Below are 22,986 nucleotides of genomic sequence, written 5' to 3' on the forward strand. Positions count from 1 at the left end.
TGATGGGCGAGGGGGCGGCCGCCTATGCTCACTCTTTAGAGCTCTCTCTCCTCCCAGTCCCTTCATGCTTCTTACATAACTGGAACAAACATCTAACCTGGTTCTCTCTTTCTCTCTCTCTTTCTCTCTTTCTGTCTTTCTTCTTTCTCTCTTTCTTCCTTCATTTCTTCTTTCTTTCTTTACTTTCTTCTTTTCTTTCTTTTTTTTTCTTTTTTTTTCTTTTTTTTTGGGGGGGGCACACCCAAATGCACTCAGAGATTACCTGTGCTCTGTGCTCAGAAATTATTCCTGGCAGGCTCAGAAGACCATATGGGATGCTCGAAATTGAACCTAGGTTGCCCATGTGCAAAGCAAATGCCCTACCCACTATGCTATCACTCTGGCCCCTCGTCTTTCTTTCAGTGAATTCCAAAACATGGTCATTTTGTTGACAGACACCTCAGAAATATCAATAGTTTGCCTATTATAAAAACTATAAAAATTATCTATATCTATAAAAACTATTTCCATCTATCTGTAAAAACTATAAACTATCATAAATACCTACTACAGTGTTTATGTTAGCACTACAGTACTATCTACAGTCACTCTCTTCCTATATCCTTTTCCTACCTGCTATAGAAACACTGCTGTGAGGCCATTAGGACAGTGAAAGAATTGACATAATTGGTTGTGAATCCCAGCTCCATTCACTGCCTCCCTGAATAACCTTAGACAATTGTTACGATCTCTCTAAATCTATTTTCTCGCAAGTGAAATACTTAACTAGAGTTAACTAGAAATGATTAACTAGAGTGGCAACCCCCTAGTAAGGCCAATGTGAGAGTTAGGGTGGATGTGTGGGCAGATCAGAGTAGAAGTTATTATTATGGGTGAAAGTCCAAGAGATGGGCACTATGGGTTCCTTATTTTCATGGAAGAATGCCTACCTGAAACTGTTGAAAGACATATTAATGATTGAGTCCTAGATGGAGATGCATGATGGTGAGATGGAGGATGAGACCTTTCTCTGCGTGCCTAAGACCACGCAGATACACTCCAATCGGTGTATCTGGGGGTTCAGGATAGCCAGAGGAAATGATCCACAAGCAGTCAGGTTTCAGGAGACATAAAGCTTTATTAATAATAGACCCTAGTCACCTGGGTTAACCTTTTAAACAGCCTATTTCAGCCACTCAGCCTCTCAACCTGTTTTCTAATCCTCCATCCTGCCAGCTCTCCTGCTGCTTCTCACTGAATCTCTCTCAATGAATGTCTGAATCAATCTCTCAATCCTCTCCTGCCCCTGAGGCAACCCCTTTATTTCCTCCTATAGACCCCTCCCAGAAATGAGCTGGTCTCACTCTCAGGTAAGATTACTCAGGAAGATGGGGATGGGGTGACAGAAACAATTCTGTCTCTTCTAATGATGCCTACCTGAAAACAACTATCACATACTTCTGGGAACAAACGTTAGTATAACTCTTCCTGGATCACTGGCAGCCTTGTTAGGGGCTGACCTCACCTGTCAATCTTCCTACTCACAGATCCTTCTCTGGCCAGAAGAGCCCACTCTGTCCTTATGCAAAACAGGACAAAAGTGCCCGGAAGTGAATGTCTTCTTCCTCGATAAGAGTAGACCTCAGCCAGAGGCTCTGTGGGGTAGAATGAATGCATACCCTAGCTCCTCATCTCCTCCACTGCACGTGTACTGTTGTGTTTCTATCTTTCAGAACTCCTAGTGGGCTGTGCTCTAGAGAAAAAGAGTAGTGCCTCTTTATCCCTATAACCTTTAGCTTCCTTTTTACAATTTACATCCCCTCTACTTCTACTTCCTGAGGTTGTTCTTTTCTTTTTTAGTTTTTTTTTTTATTGTGTTGTTCATTTGGGGTAGAAGGGACACATCTGGAAGAGCAGAAGGCTAATTCCAGCTCAGAGCTCAGAGGTCATTCCTAGTGGTGCTTAGGGGAACAATATAGTGGCAGATATCAAAGGCAAAGTTCCTAAATAAATCTTAAATAAACTTTAAATCTTTAAATAAACACTAATGTTAAATAAAGTTCCTTCACACAAATGTCTAAGAGTATATCCTACATATTATTCTTACACTTATGAAAAATTACATGTATTTAATTTATTAATTTACCATTGTCTGTAATAGCCAGAAGGTGGAAGTAATAACCCACACAATGAATTATCATGAAGCAATATTAAAGTATAAAATGCATTGGGCTTGCGTGATAGCACAGTGGGTAAGCATTCCGTATAGTCCTCAGAGACTGCCAGAAGTTATTTATGAGCACAGAGCCAGAAGTAACTTCTGAGTACTGTCAGGTGTGGCCCCCCAAAAAAAGAAATCAAAAGTACTATTGTGTTCATGTGAAGCTATTACTGAGCTTGATGAAAAGAAAAAGACAGAAAAGTATATATAGCACATAATATCATTTGTGCTGAAAAACTGTGTGTGTGTTTGCAAAGGCCTTAACTGTGAGGGAGACTACAAACACTGTTCTATGAGAAGAACACAAAAAGCAATAGGGTTTTAGGGGGAGTGGCAGGGAGATTTAGCCACACCCCTTATACATATTTTGATTTTTATACTATGTATATATCTTTTCACTTAAACAAAATAAATGCTGTAGCATGAAATGGTCTGGACAGATTTCTTCCAGAGGCCCAGCTCCTGGTTCTACCAAGCTCAGTTCAGTCTACTCACTCATCCACAGAAGATACTCTCACTTCATTAGGAGGAACTGCTACTTTTCCATTTCTATAACCTCTGACAAGAGCTATTTCCACTTCTGATGTGGAAAAATGTCTAAAGGCACCTATACCCAAACTCAAGGAAGCCCCAGCAATTCCCCTCTGCCTGAGAGGTTTTACTGAAAGCAGTTGTGGCCATGTCAGAGATAGCTGATTTATACATACAACATGCACACTGATGCAAACATATACACACAAGAATACATATACACAAAAGCAGGTCTTTCAGGTCTTCTCTGAATGAGATGCCATCTCCTTAGTCTTGTAACTCACATGTCCATCCAATAGTCTAAGAACCTGCATGTTTTGAACCAAACTCCAGTTTTCTGCCCTTACTGGGGTGGGGTAGCTTCGGGTGGGGTAGCTTGAGGTGGGGTAGCTTCATTCATCATGTCCTTGTACTGTCTCTTGAAGAAACCAAGCTGTGAGAGCAGAGACAGAAGCATAAGGACCATAAAATTAGGGGGCAGGCACAACCCCAAACTGTTTCAAGATACATAAAATGGACACGTATTTCTTTAGAATATTTTGTGTTTTTTCTCTGACAGCTATAATTCTTAGTAAATGTTGTCTTATATAGTGACGATTCTAACCACTTTTCATCTTCTCTTTTTGAGCTGTTTAACAAGGAATCTTAGAGAAAGAGTCCCCCAGATTAATGCTTATGATTGAACCATAATTGTTCTTATCACCCCCATATGCGCCAAGAACACCACGTGGCATTGCTCCTTTTTTGCATAAGCACATTAAAATGGAAAAATACTATACATATAAATAAGATCCTATCTAATAGAGATTGGTACAGACAAATCTTATAGTGCAAAGGGACCTTACACCCTGAACATTGACATAACGACCTGGCACAGACCTCAGAAGAAAGGGCATTTCCCTGAACCAGGGAAGCCATCCACAAAACATCCAGGCTGGTCTATAGCATCACCTGGAAGCAATTCTCTACCAAGGAAGACTCTACACTGCTCAGACATTGTCCTGCTCAAAAGAGACTTCCATTAACACTGAGAAGACTTAACAACAACGACTTGCTTACAGGACAGGGCTCCCTGCATGGCCCTTTGATTGTGAGGTGAAACCAGAGGACGCTCCACATCCTGACTTCAATGTTGGATATACAGATTCCAGGATCTTTAATACAGAAGCTTGATACCAACAACAGAGACTGTGTGAAAAATATAAGTGTGTTGGCACTACAGACAATGTCTTGGATTGGACGATCTAGCTTGCCTGGAGCCTAGAGTTGGTCTTGTGCCAGGAACCTTCAGGGGTCGGGTCTTTTTTGTATTTAGGCCAAAGTTATTTCTTTCCATGTCCCTCATATTTTGGTGGGCCTATGCAAACAACAATTGCCACTCTAACACCATTTTTGCTGTGCTCCTTTGACTCTAATCCTTAAAAAGAACCCAGTTAAGATTTGAGGTTAACTTAAGCTAATATGCATGAATATGGAAATGTAAAAAAAAAATGCTATGCCTGTAATGTTTAAGGAGTTATGTAAGTTTTATGGCTTTAGATTGCCTTGTGTGCTGTTAAGAAATATTATAGTGTGTTACAATCTTAATGTTCTTTGGATGAAATTTCAAAGTTGGGATATCAGCAAGGGGACTTCTGAGAATTATGTTATGTATTGTCCTTCCACTGTAACTTTACCTTGTCCTCTTTCTTTGCATCCTTGTTCTCATAATTAAAAATAAAAAAAAATTAAAAAAAAATTAGGGGGCAGGCAAGGGCTATGAAACCAGAGGAAGGGTCAGTGAACTAAAGAGATGCAAAAAATAATGTGACAGAGAGTAGAAGAGACATGGAGAAAGAGGAGTAGGGAGGGAGATGGCATCAATATTGGAGCTAGGAAAGGAAAAGAATAGGGGGAGGAGGCTAGTAAAGAAGACTGGGATAAAAGGAGAATTTGTCCCTATAAAGTAGTGACTTGTCTGTGCTTTCATAAATTCATCCAACTGCTTTCATAAAATGGGTTTGTGATTGCACTTGGAGCTGAAGAAACTGAAGCATAAAGAGTCTCTTTCCCAAGGCCCTGCAGTACTGCTGTTATTTTACCAGAGAACGAAAACTTTTGAGTGAGAAACACAGAAAGGATCACAAGGAAATACCTTGTACAGCCCAGCAGTGATGAGGGCCAAGAGCACCAGTCCCCCCACTGAGCTGCCCACAATAAGTGGCACAGGGTCATGCACTTCATATGGCTCCACTTTGGTCTGTGTCTGGAGTAAAAGAGACAGAGGAAGTGTATCAGGGAAAAAAGATTCAGATTTCTGGGGAGTTCCCAGTTGGACTTTGTACACCCCCTAAACCTAAAACTGATACCTATTTCCTCCCCATGACCCTTACCCCTGTCCTTACCAGAAACCCACACACACATTTCCGCACATGTCCAACCTCCTCTCTGCTTCCAATAGCCCATCTGTATCCGATTATGACCTACCTGAGCCTTCACAAACTTCTCCTGCCCTGGAAGCAAGGCAAAAGAAGAATCATCAAAGGAGATCTCTGCCATGCTTGCTAGCTGGATATAGTTTAACGAGGTCTGTGGAAGAGAGAGGGTAGAGCTGTGCCTAGTCCCTGAAGTGCCACCTTGGTACTCTTGGTACACCTTGGTACACATAGGCTCATTACCTTGATATACCAATCAAACAAGAGGGTGCCATTGAGGATGACTGTAAATTCTTCCTGAACCTTGAAGGACTGAATATCACATTGTATTCTTTGGCAGACAGCAGTGGAACAGTTCTGAGAAAGAGGGGAGAGAAGAGCTGGAGAATCATCCTGAGACTCAGGCCACTAAGTTAGAAAGCACCAGGCAGCAATAGGGCACTGTTCAGCTTTGGGCCCAAACCAGTTCAGCTTTGGGCCCCTATGAATGGATGTCAGAATTGTCTCACCAACAGTGCAGTCTGTTTAAGCTCTGCCAAAACGTCCAAGTGAGGGGGGTTCCTCTCCTCAGTAGTGCAGTTCCTGGTAATGTTCTGAGGAAAGAGACACAGTAAGGACACAAAGGCAGGTGGGCAGTGAAATGGCCTAGAGTGGTCCAGGAGTGCATCAGAAATGGCACTAAAATCAAACAATGAAGAAAAACATGGAGAACAGGCCTTTGGAGGGAAGAGTTGGGCCCATTCCATGGGTCTTACCGGGGAAAAGATGACCTGAGGATCTTTCCACACAGTTTTCTCTTTCAGCAGGATGGGGATCCAAAAGATAACACTGATGGGGAGGTGCCTCTGGCCCAAGTTTTTGAACTACACAGTAAGAAATATGAGGAAAGTCCATCAGGAATCTAACAGTGCCCCCACTAGCCATGAAAATTGGCTCCATAGAGTTCAGTCCTTGTAAATATTGTCTTCCTCCCCATGCACCCATCTTTTTTTGCTTCAGAAAGACAAGAACCAGGTAGGCTAATCTCAGCAGTGACTCTTCTTTCTCATCATGAAACCATGACATGTTTTGTTAACTACTCTGAACCCTGATAGTACTTTCATCATAGAGTCATTATGCTTTGGAAGTACCTTCATCATAGAGTCATTATGAAGAAAAAGTTGTGTTCATGTACACATATGTGTCCATATTTGTAAGTGAAGTGAGTGAGTATGAGAGTTAACAGAGCCAGGGACCCTGTAGGTCCCTGTTATATATGTCTCCTATCCTCTTTTCTGGATTCCCACCAGATTTATCTCCCTCCCAGAAGAATTATCTCCCCACCTGGTATTGATGTTTTATGGTCTTGCTTGTCTCTGAAGCTGTGAAGTTGAGATATTTAGTAGAAGTTTCATGGCTGATGAAAGAAAAAAGAGACAAGAGGTGACAGAACATCAATGATGTCCTGGAAGGGAACCTAGTTCTTAGAATGGGGAGCAGGATAGGGTGCAGAAATAATGATGTCATGCTCACAGTGCAGGCCAGTTGGAGTAACATATGCCACGTCACATATAGACATATAGCACACATGCACATATATGTATCATGAGGATTCAGGCACATGTATACAGACCCACAGGTACAAGTGCACTCAAAAACCAGGCCCAGCCCAGTGAGAAGGACTGAGTGGGAGGTCAACTCACACCTGGTAACCACCATGTGAACTGCATATTTTACAGGCAGTGCCAGCTGGAACTCAGTTTTGTTGGTCCTGGACATGTTGTTTTCACTGAAGGGAAACAGAAGAAGGTTTTATTTACATATCTTTAGAATAAAGATTCAGACTTTCTCCTTTTCCCCATCATTCCAACTCCAACCAGTTACTAAGTCCAGTCCCACTTACTCTTCTATCACTGCTCTCTCCCCTCAGTCCCTACCTAGCCCAAGTCCATCCCAACTTTATCTGAGTATCTGAATCACTTTCTTCTCATTGGTTTCCAAATCCCAACCTGTAACCCACCCTCTCCCCAATCCTCCTGAAGTGATCTTTCTAGCAGAAAAACATGATCATGTCCATTTCATGTTATTAATGTCCTAGTGAAATTCGCCAGCTGCCCCACACCTAATCAATTCTCTAGCTCTGTCCACGTATCACCCTTAAATGTATTCCATTGCCCATTTTGTTTTGTACACTTCCTCTTTTCTGTCTTCATACTCCTGCCCATTCCATCCTCATTTGGTTGACTCACTTACTAACTTAGTTATCTTCTTCAGTAACTTTTCTAAATAGCAGGCTCACAGGCACATAGTTCATTGTATACTGCATTGTAATCACCAGTCTTTATATTATATTTGTGCTAAACTGTAACCTCTCTATGGGTTATAGCCACAGCTGCCCAACTCTCTCTCATAGAAAATGATGAGTGTCTTGTCAGCCATTGTTGAATGAATAAATAAATACTAAAGGAAGAACCACCAAAGCCCACCTTGGGTGGATATTTGGGGCCTCAAAGGTAAGGATAATTCACAGCTTACCTGGTCACATTGGCCTTGAGGGAAAATATTTTTCCAAGGTAAGCATCAGAGTCCACATCAAATGTAACATTAAAGGTGACCTAAAATTGAAGAAAGAAACAAGCGACAAGAATGAGAGATGAAATGGTCCAGTGTCCATCAATTGTAGAAAAGATCCTTACATCCTGGAACCAGAACAATAGTACAGAAGGTAGTTTTATCCCCAGAATCCTATATAGTTCCCCTGAGCCTACCTAGAAATAAGAATAAACCCTGAGCATTGCCTGGTGTGGCAAAATAAATAAATAAATATATTGTACATCCTTACAACATAAAATCTAGCAGTAAAAAGAAGTAAAACATTGACACAGCTGTAATATAGATGAGCCTCAAAAACATCATGCTAAGTCAAAGAGTCCACTATCAAGATCACATATTGCCCAGAATAGAAAGATCAGTGAGAAAGTAACTTAGACAGTTCTAGGGTTGGAAGCAGGAAAAGCTTATAGATGATGAATAATGGCAGAGGGGTCATTTCTTGAAGTAATAAAATCTTCTTACATTGAGCACAGTAATGAAAATACAACTCAGTAAGCATATTTTAAATTAATAAAGCATCTGGTGTACAGTGATATTTCAATAAAGCTGTTTTTCAAAGAAGAAGCCTCTACTTTCAAAAATAATTCAAAAGCCAGCTAAAAACAAAATAATAGCTGCCAATACTTCCCAGATAATCTGGTCCAGGCTAATAGCTCTGTGGCATTCTCAGAATAGGTAGAGCAGATTTCCCTTTCTGCACAAACCACAGCAGCCCAATGCCTCACTCTATACCCTCAGATGGAAACAGTCCAGCTCTTATTAGTCTTCCAAGCCACAAAATTTGTTTCAGATCTATAAAACCTGGAGTTCCAAATTTTATAGTACCAGTATTATAAAAGTTTATAGCCCTGTAGTATCACTGGGAATCTATTGAGAAAAGTTATGTAGTAAGCTTATTGAACCAAAACATAACACAGAGGCTCAACTAACACCAACCAAAGCCCATAAATAGACACTGACTTTAGTGACATCATGGAGAAATAAAACAATCATTTTAAACTGACCCTTGTTGATCTAAGTTTCCATAATTCTAATTGCCTTTGTGATAAAACAAGCACTATGAAGTAAATTTGTTTATGGCTGCATGGGAGCAGTCTATGGTGATGGGTAGAAAATTGGGGACACATGAAGGGAAGATCACTCTTGATTTTGAACATTTAATGTCTGAAACAACTGTATTATAAACAATTTGGTAAATCATGGTGATGTGATAAAAACATTAAGAAAAGATTAATTCAGAAGCCAGAATAAAAAAAGGGGAGTCAATAGTTCTAACCTCTGAGTTTTCTGGGAAAATGGGATGGTTTATGCTGCAGCTACTGTTCTTCAAGGCATTGGATTCTCCAGTGGAGACACCAGACTCACAGACCAGGCGCCAGGATCGCTTTGAGTAGGGGTTCTAGAAGACAAGGGGGATCACATTAACTACCAGCCACTGGGAAGGGAAAACACTGTCAGACAGGACCTGAGAAAGTTTTAGCTACCTGGCCTCTTGACACCATCCGATAGGACAATCCAGGTGGGTAGAAGAAGGTGACCTGAGTCCTGTAGGAGTCCTCGCCCTCGTTTTTCACAGTAAGCAGCACATTTATGTCCCGGGTACCACCCACCACCAGAGTTTTCTGGCTGTGTAAAAAATAAGCAATGAGCCATTACAGATTTCCTTTGTAACAAAAACTACTCTGGTGGGAAGGAGATATGGACACTTGGAGAGAAGATGGTGGGTGGAGCAAGTCCACAAACCTCAGATCAATATTGGGGTCAGGGGCTAACAGAGTACCAAATTAGTGGTGTAGCTTTAGAGGTAGCAATGAAGAGGAGAAACTCACTTCCCAAAACTGAAGGTGATGCTGAGATCATCCTGGCAGACACTGTCATTGCCACAATTCTTCTCAAAGGGAAGCTATGAAAAATAGATGATAAAATCAAAAGAAAGAATGAAGTGGAATAAAATGAAACAAATGGTTAAAATAAAACTCATGTGAGAGGAAATAAATTAACTTCAGTAATCTTGGCCTCAGATCCTTTCCATGTCCCTGCAGGACCTAATTCTAGGACTCACCAACTCCGTGAAGGATCTTTGAGCATCCATAGATAGCACTGGACGGACATTCCCAAAGGAGGACAAGGGTTTCCCCATCAGAGTCAAGTTGAGGCGCAAGACAATGGGGGTCACTGAATCTTCTACACAAACCTGAGAGAATAAGGTTTGGTAATGTGCCCTCCTCAATTTCCCCAACCCACCAATATGCTTGGAGATCCCAATCACGCAGTCAATTTCTGCTCACCGGTAACTGTAGCTTCAGCATTTCACATTTGCGATTCAGCCCCAAGGTCTGTGTTTGTCTGAAAGTGTTGTTTTTTGTCTTCTCAAAGACAGCCCTAGGATATGGGCGATTTGGGTCCAGAGCCAAGTCATACATGAGAATGCTTTGAATCTCTCCTAGAGGGATAGAGCAGCAACAGCTGGAGATGGCTTACTTTGGAGTTAGACAGGTAGGAAACTAAAATCCAGCTCCTCTGCTACCCGGATATATAACTTTGTGCACACTGTTATTTCACACCTTTGAGTCCCAATTCTTCATTTCCCAGTTGAAAATATTTATAATACATTTTCCGTGGTGAAAATCTAATGGAATTATGTCTTATAAAGCATCTGGCATGGTCTCTGCCCATATCAATTGTTCTATAAATGATATTCTGTTATATATTAGAAAATTAAATATTTTCCCTCTATTTTCAGTGTTTTGTCTTTGGTCTTTGTCAATCTGTACCTTGATATGATACAGTGTCTAGCATAGCATATTAAAGTAGCACAGTCTTTCTACTTATTTGCTTTGTGTAGAAAATCTTTATGCTATTCATCAGTTTTAGTCAATTCTTTACAATTATTTTATTACATTATATTTTTCTTTCCTTTAATTCTAATCACATATTTATTAAACCCTTTATTATGAGGCATAGTAAATAATTTCATGGTTTTCCCAATGTTTCATTCTTTATATTCTCTTTATGTTAATCTGAGTATTTTAAATTTCTTTACTAGGTAATTCACTAAGTCTGTTCTGTTTCTAATCTACAACTAAATCTTATTTGTTAACTTTTTAAATTTCAGTTAAGGTTTTTTTTTTTTCCTGCTTCACTATGTTATGAATTCCTCTTCTAAAGCTCTCCATATTTCCTCTTTTTATTTGAGAATACTAATTGTGGATATTTATAAAATTTCTATCTGACAACTCCAATTTCTGAATCATTTGTGGGTCTATTTCTTTTGTCTACTATTTCTCTTAGCTACTGGTCCTAATAGATGCTACCCTAATTTTTAGAGAGACCTCATTTACCCAGGCATTTCTCAAGCCTCTTTTTCATCCACAACATTGGAAAGTTGCTAAATTTTTTAAGTCTTTAGCTCACCAGGTGCTGCCTTCTATTGAATTTCTTGAAGTATTGATCTGGACATGCATTGCTCAGAAGGTAGCCAATGATTTAAGAGGAATATTTGAGTAGTGTGGGGGCATCTTGTCAGTAAGAGTACTTACTTCTAGAGTATAGTTTTGTCCATAATCCTGTTTCTCTAACACCACCCTTTTTTAAGTTACTTTATTTAAGCAGAGTGATTATCATAATATAGTTGTGTTTTGTTCTTCACAGTTACAAAGTTGTCATAACTGAGTTTCAGTTATATAATGACCCTTCATCAGCATACTTTTACTGCCACCAATATCCCCAGTTTCCTTCCTGACTTCCCCCCCATCCTCTCACCTTCCTGCCTCTATGGCAAACATTTTTCTTCTCTTTGACTCTGTCTCTATCTCTCTGTCTCTCTGTCTCTGTCTCTCTGTCTCTCTCTCTCTCTCTATATATATATATATATATTTATGTATATATAATTTTCCTTTTAGACACTGTACTTTAAAATATTATTACTGAAGGGGTATCATACATATCACTTTATCTCCTTTCAGCTTCCACTTCTGGTCCTGAGTGATCATTTCCAAATATCATTGTTATAGTGGTCCTTTTTCTGTCTTAACTGCACTACCCCACTATTTGTAGAAAGCTTTCTACTATAGACTGGCCCTCTTGGCTCTAGGCTCTGTTGTCTCTGGACATTATTTCCATAGTATCTCTTTTAATATTCCACAAATGAGTATAATACCACTATTAATATTTTTTCTATCTCAAACAAAATGATAGTTTGAAAATAGAGGTAAAGAAGTAAGTTAAATTAATTGTGATAAAAATATATCTCTGAATGCTTTGTAAATTTATATGTAGCTTCATCAGCTCAATCTCTCTTTTCAACAAGTTATCTAAAGTTTAGGTAAAGAAGAAAAGAGGGACCAGAGAGATGGCACAGCTGTAGGGCTTTTGCCTTGCATGCAACTGACTGGGGACAAACCTGGTTTGATTCCTGGCATCCTATAGGGTCCCCCAACATTGCCGGAAGTTATTTCTGAGCACAGAGCCAGGAGTGGTCCCTGAGCATCACTGGGTGTGGCCCAAAAACCAATAAATAAATAAATAAACTGCTAAAAAAAAGAAGAAGAAAGGAGAGGTCACATTGATAGATAGTACAGTAGATAAGGTGCTTACCTTGAACATGAATAACCTTGGTTTTATCCCTGGCACTACATATGGTCCCCCCAAGTACTTTCAGGAGTGCTTGAGCAAAGAACTAGTAGTCCCTGAGCACTGAGTGTGTTCCAAAAGCAATTAAAAAAATGAGTTAAACTTTAAAAAGAAATTGGTTCAGCAAGATAATATAACTGGTAAGGTACTTGTCTTGCAGAGAGCCAACCTGAGTTCCAATCCCCAGAATCCCATATAATCTCCCAAGTCTGCCAGGAGTGATAGTTGTGGGCAGAGCCAAGTGTAATCACTGAGCATAACTAGGTGTGGCCCCAAAAATGAAGAAGTAAGAGAGAGAGGAGGAGGAGAAAGAGGAGAAGGTGGAGGAGTAACAGTGATGAAGGAAGAGGAGGAGAAACCGGTGAAGGAGGAAGAGGAGGAGGAGAAACCGGTGAAGGAGGAGAAGGAAATAGAAGAGGAAGAAAAGGAGGAGGAAGAGGAAGAGGAGGAGGAAGAGGACAAGACTTGGAAAATGCTCTAGGAGTCTGAGAACTTTTTACTTTAAACTGACAAAGACTGGGATCCTGCTTTGGGTTATCCATTCATGTTTATGTACAGCTCTAGTTTCATTTGACACAGCCTCACCTCTCAGTCGGTCCTGTGTTTTCTTGTGGATTTGGAGGCAGACTTTGGCCTCCCCAGCAAGCTGGTCTCTCACTTCCTGTTCTTGACACTCAAACACTTTCCTTACAATTTCCTTGGGTGTGAACTCCATGGTTACTTTGACTATTACCACTGGCTGTGACCTAAAGGGATGGATACCAGAGAGTTAGTAGGATTCTTCAAACAGCAAAGTTGCTCTTTAAAGGAAAGAGTGTGCTCCAAAAGAGAGTCTCACCTGAGTAGTAGTGCATTTCCCTGAGCCCCAACAGCCAAATCCATCAATCCATCCATGGTGAGGTCCTGGCCCCCACTCAATGATTGCCCAAAATACTGGAGTCTTGGATTGAACTGGGACCCTGTGATTCGCTGAGGGAAAATGTGGGGAGTGGGAAAGAATAGGAACATGTAGAAGTCAATCACTCAGGGTAATCCAAGGAAAGGTGATCAGACTGGATTTAATCCCTGGTACCACCTAAGCACAATCAGGAGCAACTCCTGATCACAGATCCTAAGCACTTTCAGGTGTGACCCAAAAGAAAAACAAAACCCCTCCAAAATTAAAATAGGTTAAAATAAATCTAACAAAATGTTCATGTACCAAAGAGGTAGTATGAGGGTTCAGGTGCTTGTCTTGCATGCAGCAACCCTACTTTGATCCCCAATATCACATATAGTCTAAAGCACCATGAGGAGTGATATCTAAGCACAGAGCCAAAATTAACTCTTGATAACTGTCAGGTATGAACCCAATACACCCCACTAATAAAAGTTAATTGTAGGGTCTGGATTCTAAATATATGATGTTCATGTATAGTTTTATCAACTATAATATAAATTTTATTTTTTTGTAAAATATAATGTTAAAATAACTTTACTAATTCGTGGGTTAACTAAATGATCCAAGCCACCAGCTTTTTGCTTTGTTTGTTTGTTTTTGGTTTTGGGGTCACACCTGGCAGCGCTCAGGGGTTACTACTCGCTCTGTGCTCAGAAATCGCTTCTGGCAGGCTCAGGGGACCATATGGGATGTCGGGATTCGAACCACCAACCTGCTGCATTGCAAGGTAAACGCCTTACCTCCATGCTATCTCTCCAGCCCCTTTAAAAAAAAAAAAGCTGCTCATTTTAAATTGTTTAATGGTTTCAACTTCTAAGGTGAGCAGATTTACAGGAACCAATGGGAGGAAAGAGACAAAGGACATAGGGTAAATGTGACACTGGAAAAAATTCTGGCATTTGAATTTAGTTCCTCCCCAGTTGGGGGACTTCCTTCCCTTAACCATCTACTTTTCAATAAACCTTTCAATTGGAAAAAAAAAAAAAAAAAGATAATCTAGGAGACAAAGGAGAGAACCAGAGAGATCTACTGGATTCCATTCTCCAGGAAACAAGGAGACTTTAGAGAAAAGAAACCAGATGTGGTGATTAGAATTTTAAGTGACCATCCTCAGGATGAGTTGCAGAATTTACAGGATTGAAAGCAAAACAAACAAACAAAAACAAACAAACAAACAAACAAAAACCACTAATTCAAAAATTAAGACTTTTAAGATGGCAAAGAAAGTGAGCCTTATGTGAATGCATGTCTCAAACACATGAAGCACATATTCAGGCAGAATTGAAGAGTTTGAAATGGTGTGTGTATTGGGTTTTTTGTGTTTTTTTGTTTTTGTTTTTGTTTTTGTTTTGTTTTTGGGCCACACCCGGTGACGCTAAGTGGTTACTCCTGGCTATGCGCTCAGAAGTCGCTCCTGGCTTGGGGGACTATATGGGACGCCCGGTGATGGAACCGCGGTCCATCCTAGGCTAGCGCTTGCAAGACAGGCACCTTACGAGCCACCACGCCGGCCCCGTGTGTGTATTGTTTTAAAGATTCTCTTTTGGGGCCAGAGTGGTGGCACGGCGTGGTAAGGTGTGCCTTGCCAGCGCTAGCCTGATGAACTATGGTTCGATCCCCCGGCGTCCCATATGGTCCCCCAAGCCAGGAGCAATTTCTGAGTGCATAGCCAGGAGTAACCCTGAGCATCACCAGGTGTGGCCCCCAAAAAACAAATAAAAAATGTTTTTTTGTTGGTTGGTTGGTTGTGGGTTGGTTATGTTTTGCTTGGAGGCCACATTCAGCAGTGTTCGGGGAACCCTGTGATGTCAGAGGTTTAACCCAGAGACCTGCTTGCAAAACATGTGCTTCAACTTCTTAACTGCCTCCCAACCCTATTTGTGAAAGTTCTATAAAAGAGTATTGAGAGAATTCATTAGGCCACTATGGGATATATTTTTAGAGGGGGTACTGTTATAACAGATTAATGATAGAGGGTGCTTACCTGGCTGTGGGAAGGGCTGATGCCCAGGCCTGAGGTTCCATGAAATATGTAGACAGCACCCTGGTTCTCCTGCTCTCCTGGGGCCCCAATAGCCACATCCATCAGTTTGTCTCCATTTACATCGCCCAGCACTGTCAAGGCTGCCCCAAAACGGCCCCAGGGGTGGCCTTGCTCCCCTTGGAGAATTTCTTCACATTGCCACCTTGCCCTCTGATAAAGAAATAGTGTCAGCCTCCACCCCAGCAGCCCTGTCCCTCCACCCATGCATCCCAAGTCTCTCAGTCACTCACCCCTCGTGGCAAGGGGCACACAGACACCTGTCCTCCCCGGGTCTGCTCATAGTAATGGGGGGCCCCAATGAGAACCAGGTCAGTGCTGTCATCTCTGTTCACATCCACAGAGCAGAGGGAGGCCCCAAAGTAGGAGCCAATCTGAAAGAGAAAAGGTCAGATTTATATATTTCTTTTCACCTAAATCAGAATGTGGGAATCTTCTCTCTGTGAAATAAAAGTAAGCCTGGGCAGGGGCGGGGAGGGCTTTAGAACAAAAATAAGCATTTTATAATAAAATTCTCATTCAAATATACACCCAACTGAAGTGACATATGATAGAGTTCATGGAAAGTAAATGAGGAACTGCTTCAAATGAGATTCCAGAGATATGATTAAGTCAGCAAATTATCTTAATTAAAATTGCAGATCAAGAAGCATGAAATTGACAGTTGCCATGTTTACACCCAGCCAGCAGTATAGACTTGCCTGATCTTGAAGGAGATGTAAACCAAGCTGTGAAAAATCAAGAGTACACTGGCAACAGAGCTGAAAGCTGGCAATCTCAGGAAGAGAGGGCAGGTCAAGTTCCCACATTGCTGAAGCCACACCTGCTGCACCCATCACCCACCCACAATCACTACTTCACCACTCCTCTATGACTCTTTGCAGAGACAACAACCTGTCCAACACTCCAGGTATCCTGGTATTTGAGCTGATATCACCAGGACATTTTTTGGAGTGAATGCAGGGACCCTCCCCCTGATTCTTATACTTCCAGAGGGCCTAGGAGCCAAAAAAAAACATGCTCCTTAAAAGCCATAATAACAGCAATAGTGCTGTTTTTTTTTTTAAACTACAAAGAACTGGTTCTAATAGATATATTTAGAACTCTCTACCCCCCACCACCAAGAAAAACCTTAATACACATTCTTCTCCACAGCAAATGGGACATTCTCCAGAACAGTTCACATGCTGGATACAACTCAAGCATCCATAAGTCAAAAAATAAAAATCATATCAAGTATCTTCTCAGAACATAAAGTCAAAAACAGAAATCAGCTACAAAAAGAATGGACAAAAATACCAAATACATGAAAAAACCAACATACTACTAAATAACAATTGTATCAAAGAAGAAATGGAAAAGATATAAAAAGATTTCTTGAAACAAAGAGAATGGAAACACCAACACCATAATCTATGGAATATGGCAAAAGCAGTATTGAGGAAAAAAATTATAGCTATTCAAGCACATGCCAGAAATAAAGGAAAGGGCTCAAATCAACTATCTAATCTGTCAACTAGCTAAACTAGGAAAAGAATAACAAATAAATGCTAAAGCAAGTAGAATACAGGAGATTGAATGAAAACAAGTGATATAGAAAATATGAAAATAATACAAAGGGTCAACAAAACCAGGAGTTGATTCTTTAAAAGAGTGTACAACTCTCCAGGAAATTGACAGCAGAGGAATCTTCAGAGAGATGACCACAGTGGCAAAAATAAATAAATAAATAAATAAATAAATAAATAAATAAATAAATAAACAAACAAACAAAGCGGAACTACATCTAATTTAAAATCTGCATAAGGTCCAAAATGATTGTAAGCAGTAAACAGGGAATTTGCCTTACATACAGCCAACCCAGGTTCAATCCCTGGCACCACATATGGTTCCACAAGAACCACCAGGAATGATACCTGAGTATAGAACCAGAAGTAAATCCTGAGCACAGCTGAATGTGTCTCCAAAACAAAAAATAAAATAGAAATAAGATAAAAATCCACACAGTTAAAGAAATCCAAGCCTAAGGGGCTGGAGAGATAGCGTGGAGGTAAGGCATTTGCCTTTCATGCAAAAGGTCAATGATTCGAATCCTGGTGTCCCACATGGTCCCCCGAGCCTGCCAGGAGTGATTTCTGAGTTTGGAGCCAGGAATAACCCCTGAGCACTGCCGGTGTGACCCAAAAAACCAAAAAAGAAAGAAAAGAAAGAAAGGAAGAAAGGAAGGAAGGAAGGAAGGAAGGAAGGAAGGCAGGAAGGAAGCAAGGCAGGAAGGAAGGAAGGAAGGAAGGAAGGAAGGAAGGAAGGAAGGAAGGAAGGAAGGAAGGAAGGAAGGAAGGAAGGAAGGAAGGAAGGAAGGAAGGAAGGAAGGAAGGAAGGAAGGAAGGAAGGAAGGAAGGAAGGAAGGAGAAAGAAAGAAAGGAGAAAGAAAGAAAGAGAGAGAGAGAAAGAGAGAGAGAAAGAGAGAAAGAAAGAAAGAAAGAAAGAAAGAAAGAAAGAAAGAAAGAAAGAAAGAAAGAAAGAAAGAAAGAAAGAAAGAAAGAAAGAAAGAAAGAAAGAAAGAAAGAGAGAAAGAAAGAAAGAGAGAAAGAGAGAAAGGTGAGAAAGAAAGAAAGGTGAGAAAGAAAGAACTGAATCCAGCATTCTTTTTTTTGGGGGGGTGTCACACCCGGCAGTGCTCAGGGGTTATTCCTGACTCCAGGCTCAGAAATTGCTCCTGGCAGGCACGGGGGACCATATGGGATGCCGGGATTCGAACCGTTGACCTCCTGCATGAAAGGGAAATGCCTTACCTCCATGCTATCTCTCCGGCCCCTGAATCCAGCATTCTGCTGCCTACAGGAAATACATCTGAATAGTCAGAACAAATATAGACTCAAAATCAAAGGTTGGAAGACAATCAACGAAGCAAACAACTCCCTTAAAACAGCTGTCATGGCCATATTAATATCAGATGACACAATCTTTAGGCTTTAAAAGTTATAAGGACAAGCTGTACATTTTGTAATAATTAAGGGATATTTACAACAGGAAAAAAATCACATTCCTAAACATATATGCATCCAATGAGGGACCAACAAAATATTTAATACAATTGTTGACAAATATAAAAGAAGGTATCAATAGCAACACAATAATAGTGGGAGACATATATATATATTCTCTCTTTCTTTCTTTCTTTTCTTTCTTTTCTTTCTTTCTTTCTTTCTTTCTTTCTTTCTATATATATATTATACTAAATATATATTTTATAATATATATAAACACACACTAGGATGGAGGGTACTTCATCTCCAGAAAACTGGATACATATTCTTCTCCAATGCACATGGGTCATTCTCCAGGAGAGACCATATTCTGGCCCAAAAACATACCTCCATAAAATCAAGAAGATAGAAATTATACAGATTACCTTCTCAGATCACAATGCACTGAAATTAGAAGTGAACTATAAAGGGACAGAGGAAAAACTTTAACACCAGGAAATTAAACAGCTCACTACTGAACAACCAGGGGGTAAGAGATAACATTAAAGAGGAAATAAAGATTCATGGAAACAAATACAAATGAAGACACAAACTATCAGAATTTGTGGGACACAGTAAAAGTAGTACTAAGAGGAAATTTCATAGCTTTGCAAGCACACATCAGGAAGGGAGAAGGGTCCTTCACAAATAACTTAATGACATATTTTATTAAAAATAAAAACTACAGACCAATATCCCTGATGAACACAGATGCAAAGATCCCCAACCAAATCCTGGCAAGTAAAATCCAACACCTCATCAAAAAGGTCATACATCACAACCAAGTAGATTTCATTCCAGTAATGCAAGGATGATTTAACATACATAATCAATAAACATAATACACCATATTAACAAAAAGAAAATTAAAAACCACATTATCATATCATAGATGCAGAGAAAGCATCAATAAGGGTCCAACACAATTCTTCATAAAAACTCATCACGATAGGAATGGAAAGAACTTTTCTCAATATAGTCAAGGCCATCTACCACAAACCAATGGCAAATAATATTCTCAATGAAGATAAACTAAAAGCCTTTCTTCTAAAATCTGGTACAAGGATGCCCTCTCTCACCACTTCTATCAATATTGTGTTGGAATTCTTGCCATAAAAATTATGCAAGAAAAAGATATCAATGGCATTCAGATAGGAAAGGAAGAAGCCAAGCTCACACTCTTTGCAGATTACATGATTCTATATTTAGACAACCCTAAAGACTACCAAAAATTTTCTAGAAACAATAGATTCATATAGTAAAGTGGCAGGCTACAATATTAACAAGCAAAAATCAATGGCCTTCTTATAGACCAATAATGATAGAGAAGAAATGGACATTTAAAAAAAATCCAATTCACATTAGTGTCACAGAAACTCAAATGCCTTGGAGTCAACTTAACTAAATAGAAATTTAAAAAGACACAGGAAATGGAGACACATACCCTACTCATGGATTGGAAGAATTAACATCATTAAAATGGCAATACTCCCCAAAGCATTGTACACATTTAATGCTATTTCTCTAAGAATACTCATGACATTCTTCAAAAAAGTGGAATTCTTTTTGAAATTCTGAAATTCATTTGGAAAAATAAGCATTCACAAATAGCTAAAACGACTCTTAGAAAAAGAAATATGGGAGGCATCACTTTTCCCAACTTTAAATTGTATTACAAAGCAATAGTCATTAAAACAGCATGGTATTGGAATAAAAACAGACCCTCAGATCAGTGGAATAGACATTAATATTTAGAGAATGTTCCCCAGATATACAATCAATCTTTGAAAAAGAGGCAATAATAGAAAAAAATGGAGCAAGGAAAGCCTCTTCAACAAGTGGTGTTGGCACAACTGGTCAGCAACATGCAAAAAAGCAGACTCAGACGTCCATCTAACACCATGCATAAATGTCAAATATAGATGGATTAAAGACCTTGATATCAGACCCACCACCATAAGAGATATATAGAACAATACGTAGGTAAAATACTCCATGACATTGAGCCTAAAGGCATTTTGAAGGAGGAAACACCACTATCCAAAAAGTGGAAGTGAAGAAAAATGAGACTATATTAAGCTGAGAAGCTTCTGCACTCAAAGGAAATAGTGACTAGAATACAAAGACCGCCCACAGAATGGAAAAAAATATTCACCCAATACCCGTCAGATAAGGGGCTAATATCAAAAATATAGAAGGTACTGAGAGAACTTACCAAAAAAAAAATAACCCCATCAAAAAACGAGGAGAAAAAATGAACAGACACTTCTTCAAAGAAGAAATATAGATGGCCAAAGGCACATAAAAAAAAATGTTCCACATCACTAATCATCAGGAAGATGCAAATAAAAAAATGAGGTACCATCTTACACCACAGAGACTGGCACACATCACAAAGAATAAGAATAATCAGTGCTGGCTGGGATGTAAAGAGAAAGGAACTCTCATTTACTGTTGGTGGGAATGCCGTCTAGTCTAGCCTTTATGGAAAACAATAAGGCAATTCCTAAAAAAAAAAAAAAAAAAAAAAAAAAAAAAACTGAAAATTAAGCTGCCATATGATCCAGCTATACCATTCCTAGGAATATACCCTAGGGACACAAAAACACAATTCAAATATGCCTTCTGCACACCTATATTTATTTATTGCTTTACTATTTACAATAGTCAAAATCTGGAAAAAAAAAACAGATGCCCAACAACAGCTTAGTGGCTAAAGAAACTGTAGTACATATACACAATGGAATACTATGCAGCTGTCAGAAAAATTGAAGTCATGAAATTTTCCTATACATGGATAGACATGGAAAGGATTATGCCGAATGAAATTAGTCAGAGGGAGAAAGAGATAGGCACAGAATAGTCTCTCTCATCAGTGAGATTTAAAAAGAATAAAAGATAGTATGGTAATAATACCCAGAGATGAGGTTTGGAAGGACCAGCCCATTATATGAAGCTTACTACAAAGATTAGTGAGTGCAGTTAGAGAAATAACTACACCAACAACTATCATGATAATTGTAGTGAGTGAAAGAAATAGAATGCCTGTCTCAAATACAGGCAGGGGTGGGGGAGGAGGGTGATGGGGGGGCATTGATGGTGGGAAGGTTGCACTGGTGAAGAGGGTGTACTTTTTTATGTCTGAAACTCAATTACAAACATGTTTGTAATCATGGTGTTTAAGTAAATATATTATTAGAAAAGTCAAACAGCTGAAACTTCTCAGTTTTAGCTTAGCTGGAGCACTTGCTTAGCTAGATGCTAGAGTTCCCCTAAAGCAGCTTGTCTGACTTCATAGCTGTTGAATCATTGTGGAGTTAAGAATCTTAGGGAAGGGACCATAGCATATAAAGAGGAATAGGGATAGATGGAGGATATTTTAGGGTCACAGCTATTTATTAACAGATGTGAAACCATTTCAGTATTTTCACTACTAATCTAATTTCACTGATTAGATCCTGATCAATTATATCTCTGATAATTGGCAAACCTAGAGTACCTGGTCATTATTTATTATTATAGCAATTATAGCCAAATTTCAACTTCAATTAAAAAAAACCTGTCTATTATGGCATCTGAAAATACATATTCTAGAATCTCTCAGTTACCGGGTGCCTGTTTCTATATTCATTTTCCACATGAGCACTCACCTGTTTGCCCTTAATTAAAGAATTGTTCTCCCAGACACCAGAATTCTGTTTGAACATCACTACCAGCCCAGTGTGCTGATATCTGGGTGCCCCCAGAACCAGGCTTTGTACCCGGTTTCGCACAATGACTTCAGCAGCATAACCTGAAGAGAACAAAAAGAAGTTAGTTTCCTCACATACCTTGCCTCCTCTAGAAAGTCTTATCCTCTGAGCAGGGTCAGGGCAATACATGCTTGGTAGTGTAAAAGCAACTAAACCCTACACTCCTTCTTAACATAATTAAAATGAAATTTTGAAATTTCTTCCCTTAAAGCAATTTCAAGAATGGGTCAAGGGTGAGCTCAGCAGCAGAGTAGATGGCATGCATGTATAAGTCACTTGGTTCAATCCTTAGCACCAAAATCCAAAGTACCCATGAAAGGTTCAGTTTATGACTGCCTTGTAGATTAGTTAAAATCTCATCATCTCACTATTTTTAGAGTAATCTTACCCTTTCTACTTACCCAAGTAAGCATCATTCATATCTGAATCTATCCTGGTAGTGTTAATAAAGGTGGCTGTATCTTTTGAATTGTACAAAAAGGCTCCACCAGCCCAGTCAAAGCTCCCCACAGCACCCAGCAAGGGACCAGTCTATGAAAGAGAGTTGAATAAAACTGAGCACTCTGAGCTTCAATGATCTCTAACAATATTCCAATGGTATGTTCTCAGAAACTGAGTCAACAATCCTAAAATTTGTACAAAATCAGAAAAAAATCCTGAATAGTCAAAGCAGCCTAAAGAAAGATCAAAGTTAGAAGTATCACACTTACTCATGTCAAGCTATTTTACAAAGCTATCATAACCTAAAAATTATGGTATTGGCATGAAAACACATCTCAATCAATGGAAAAGAATAGAAAGTCTAGAAATAAAGTCACACATGTTGGGGCTGGAGAAATAGTACAGTGGGTAAGACAT

General features: G+C 39.6%; 1 protein-coding gene across 1 annotated transcript in view; it reads right to left on the reverse strand.

Moving 5' to 3' along the window:
- Window positions 1–2,740: 2,740 nt before the first annotated feature.
- Window positions 2,741–22,986, reverse strand: part of ITGAM (integrin subunit alpha M) — a 49,079-nt gene continuing 28,833 nt past the window's right edge. Inside the window, exons 11-30 of the mRNA XM_049789260.1 lie at window positions 22,530–22,659; window positions 22,027–22,169; window positions 15,584–15,724; window positions 15,294–15,503; window positions 13,208–13,338; window positions 12,955–13,115; window positions 10,026–10,180; window positions 9,800–9,931; window positions 9,567–9,640; window positions 9,222–9,363; window positions 9,014–9,136; window positions 7,660–7,739; window positions 6,830–6,913; window positions 6,469–6,541; window positions 5,901–6,008; window positions 5,655–5,738; window positions 5,389–5,502; window positions 5,198–5,299; window positions 4,866–4,976; window positions 2,741–3,164 (exon numbers count right to left, since the gene is read on the reverse strand). Coding sequence (XP_049645217.1) covers window positions 3,075–3,164; window positions 4,866–4,976; window positions 5,198–5,299; window positions 5,389–5,502; window positions 5,655–5,738; window positions 5,901–6,008; window positions 6,469–6,541; window positions 6,830–6,913; window positions 7,660–7,739; window positions 9,014–9,136; window positions 9,222–9,363; window positions 9,567–9,640; window positions 9,800–9,931; window positions 10,026–10,180; window positions 12,955–13,115; window positions 13,208–13,338; window positions 15,294–15,503; window positions 15,584–15,724; window positions 22,027–22,169; window positions 22,530–22,659 — 2,388 coding nt within the window. The 3' untranslated portion in view covers window positions 2,741–3,074. The remainder of the gene's footprint in view (window positions 3,165–4,865; window positions 4,977–5,197; window positions 5,300–5,388; window positions 5,503–5,654; window positions 5,739–5,900; window positions 6,009–6,468; window positions 6,542–6,829; window positions 6,914–7,659; window positions 7,740–9,013; window positions 9,137–9,221; window positions 9,364–9,566; window positions 9,641–9,799; window positions 9,932–10,025; window positions 10,181–12,954; window positions 13,116–13,207; window positions 13,339–15,293; window positions 15,504–15,583; window positions 15,725–22,026; window positions 22,170–22,529; window positions 22,660–22,986) is intronic.

Source organism: Suncus etruscus, chromosome 15 (assembly GCF_024139225.1).
Source record: "Suncus etruscus isolate mSunEtr1 chromosome 15, mSunEtr1.pri.cur, whole genome shotgun sequence".
Classification (NCBI taxonomy): domain Eukaryota; kingdom Metazoa; phylum Chordata; class Mammalia; order Eulipotyphla; family Soricidae; genus Suncus; species Suncus etruscus.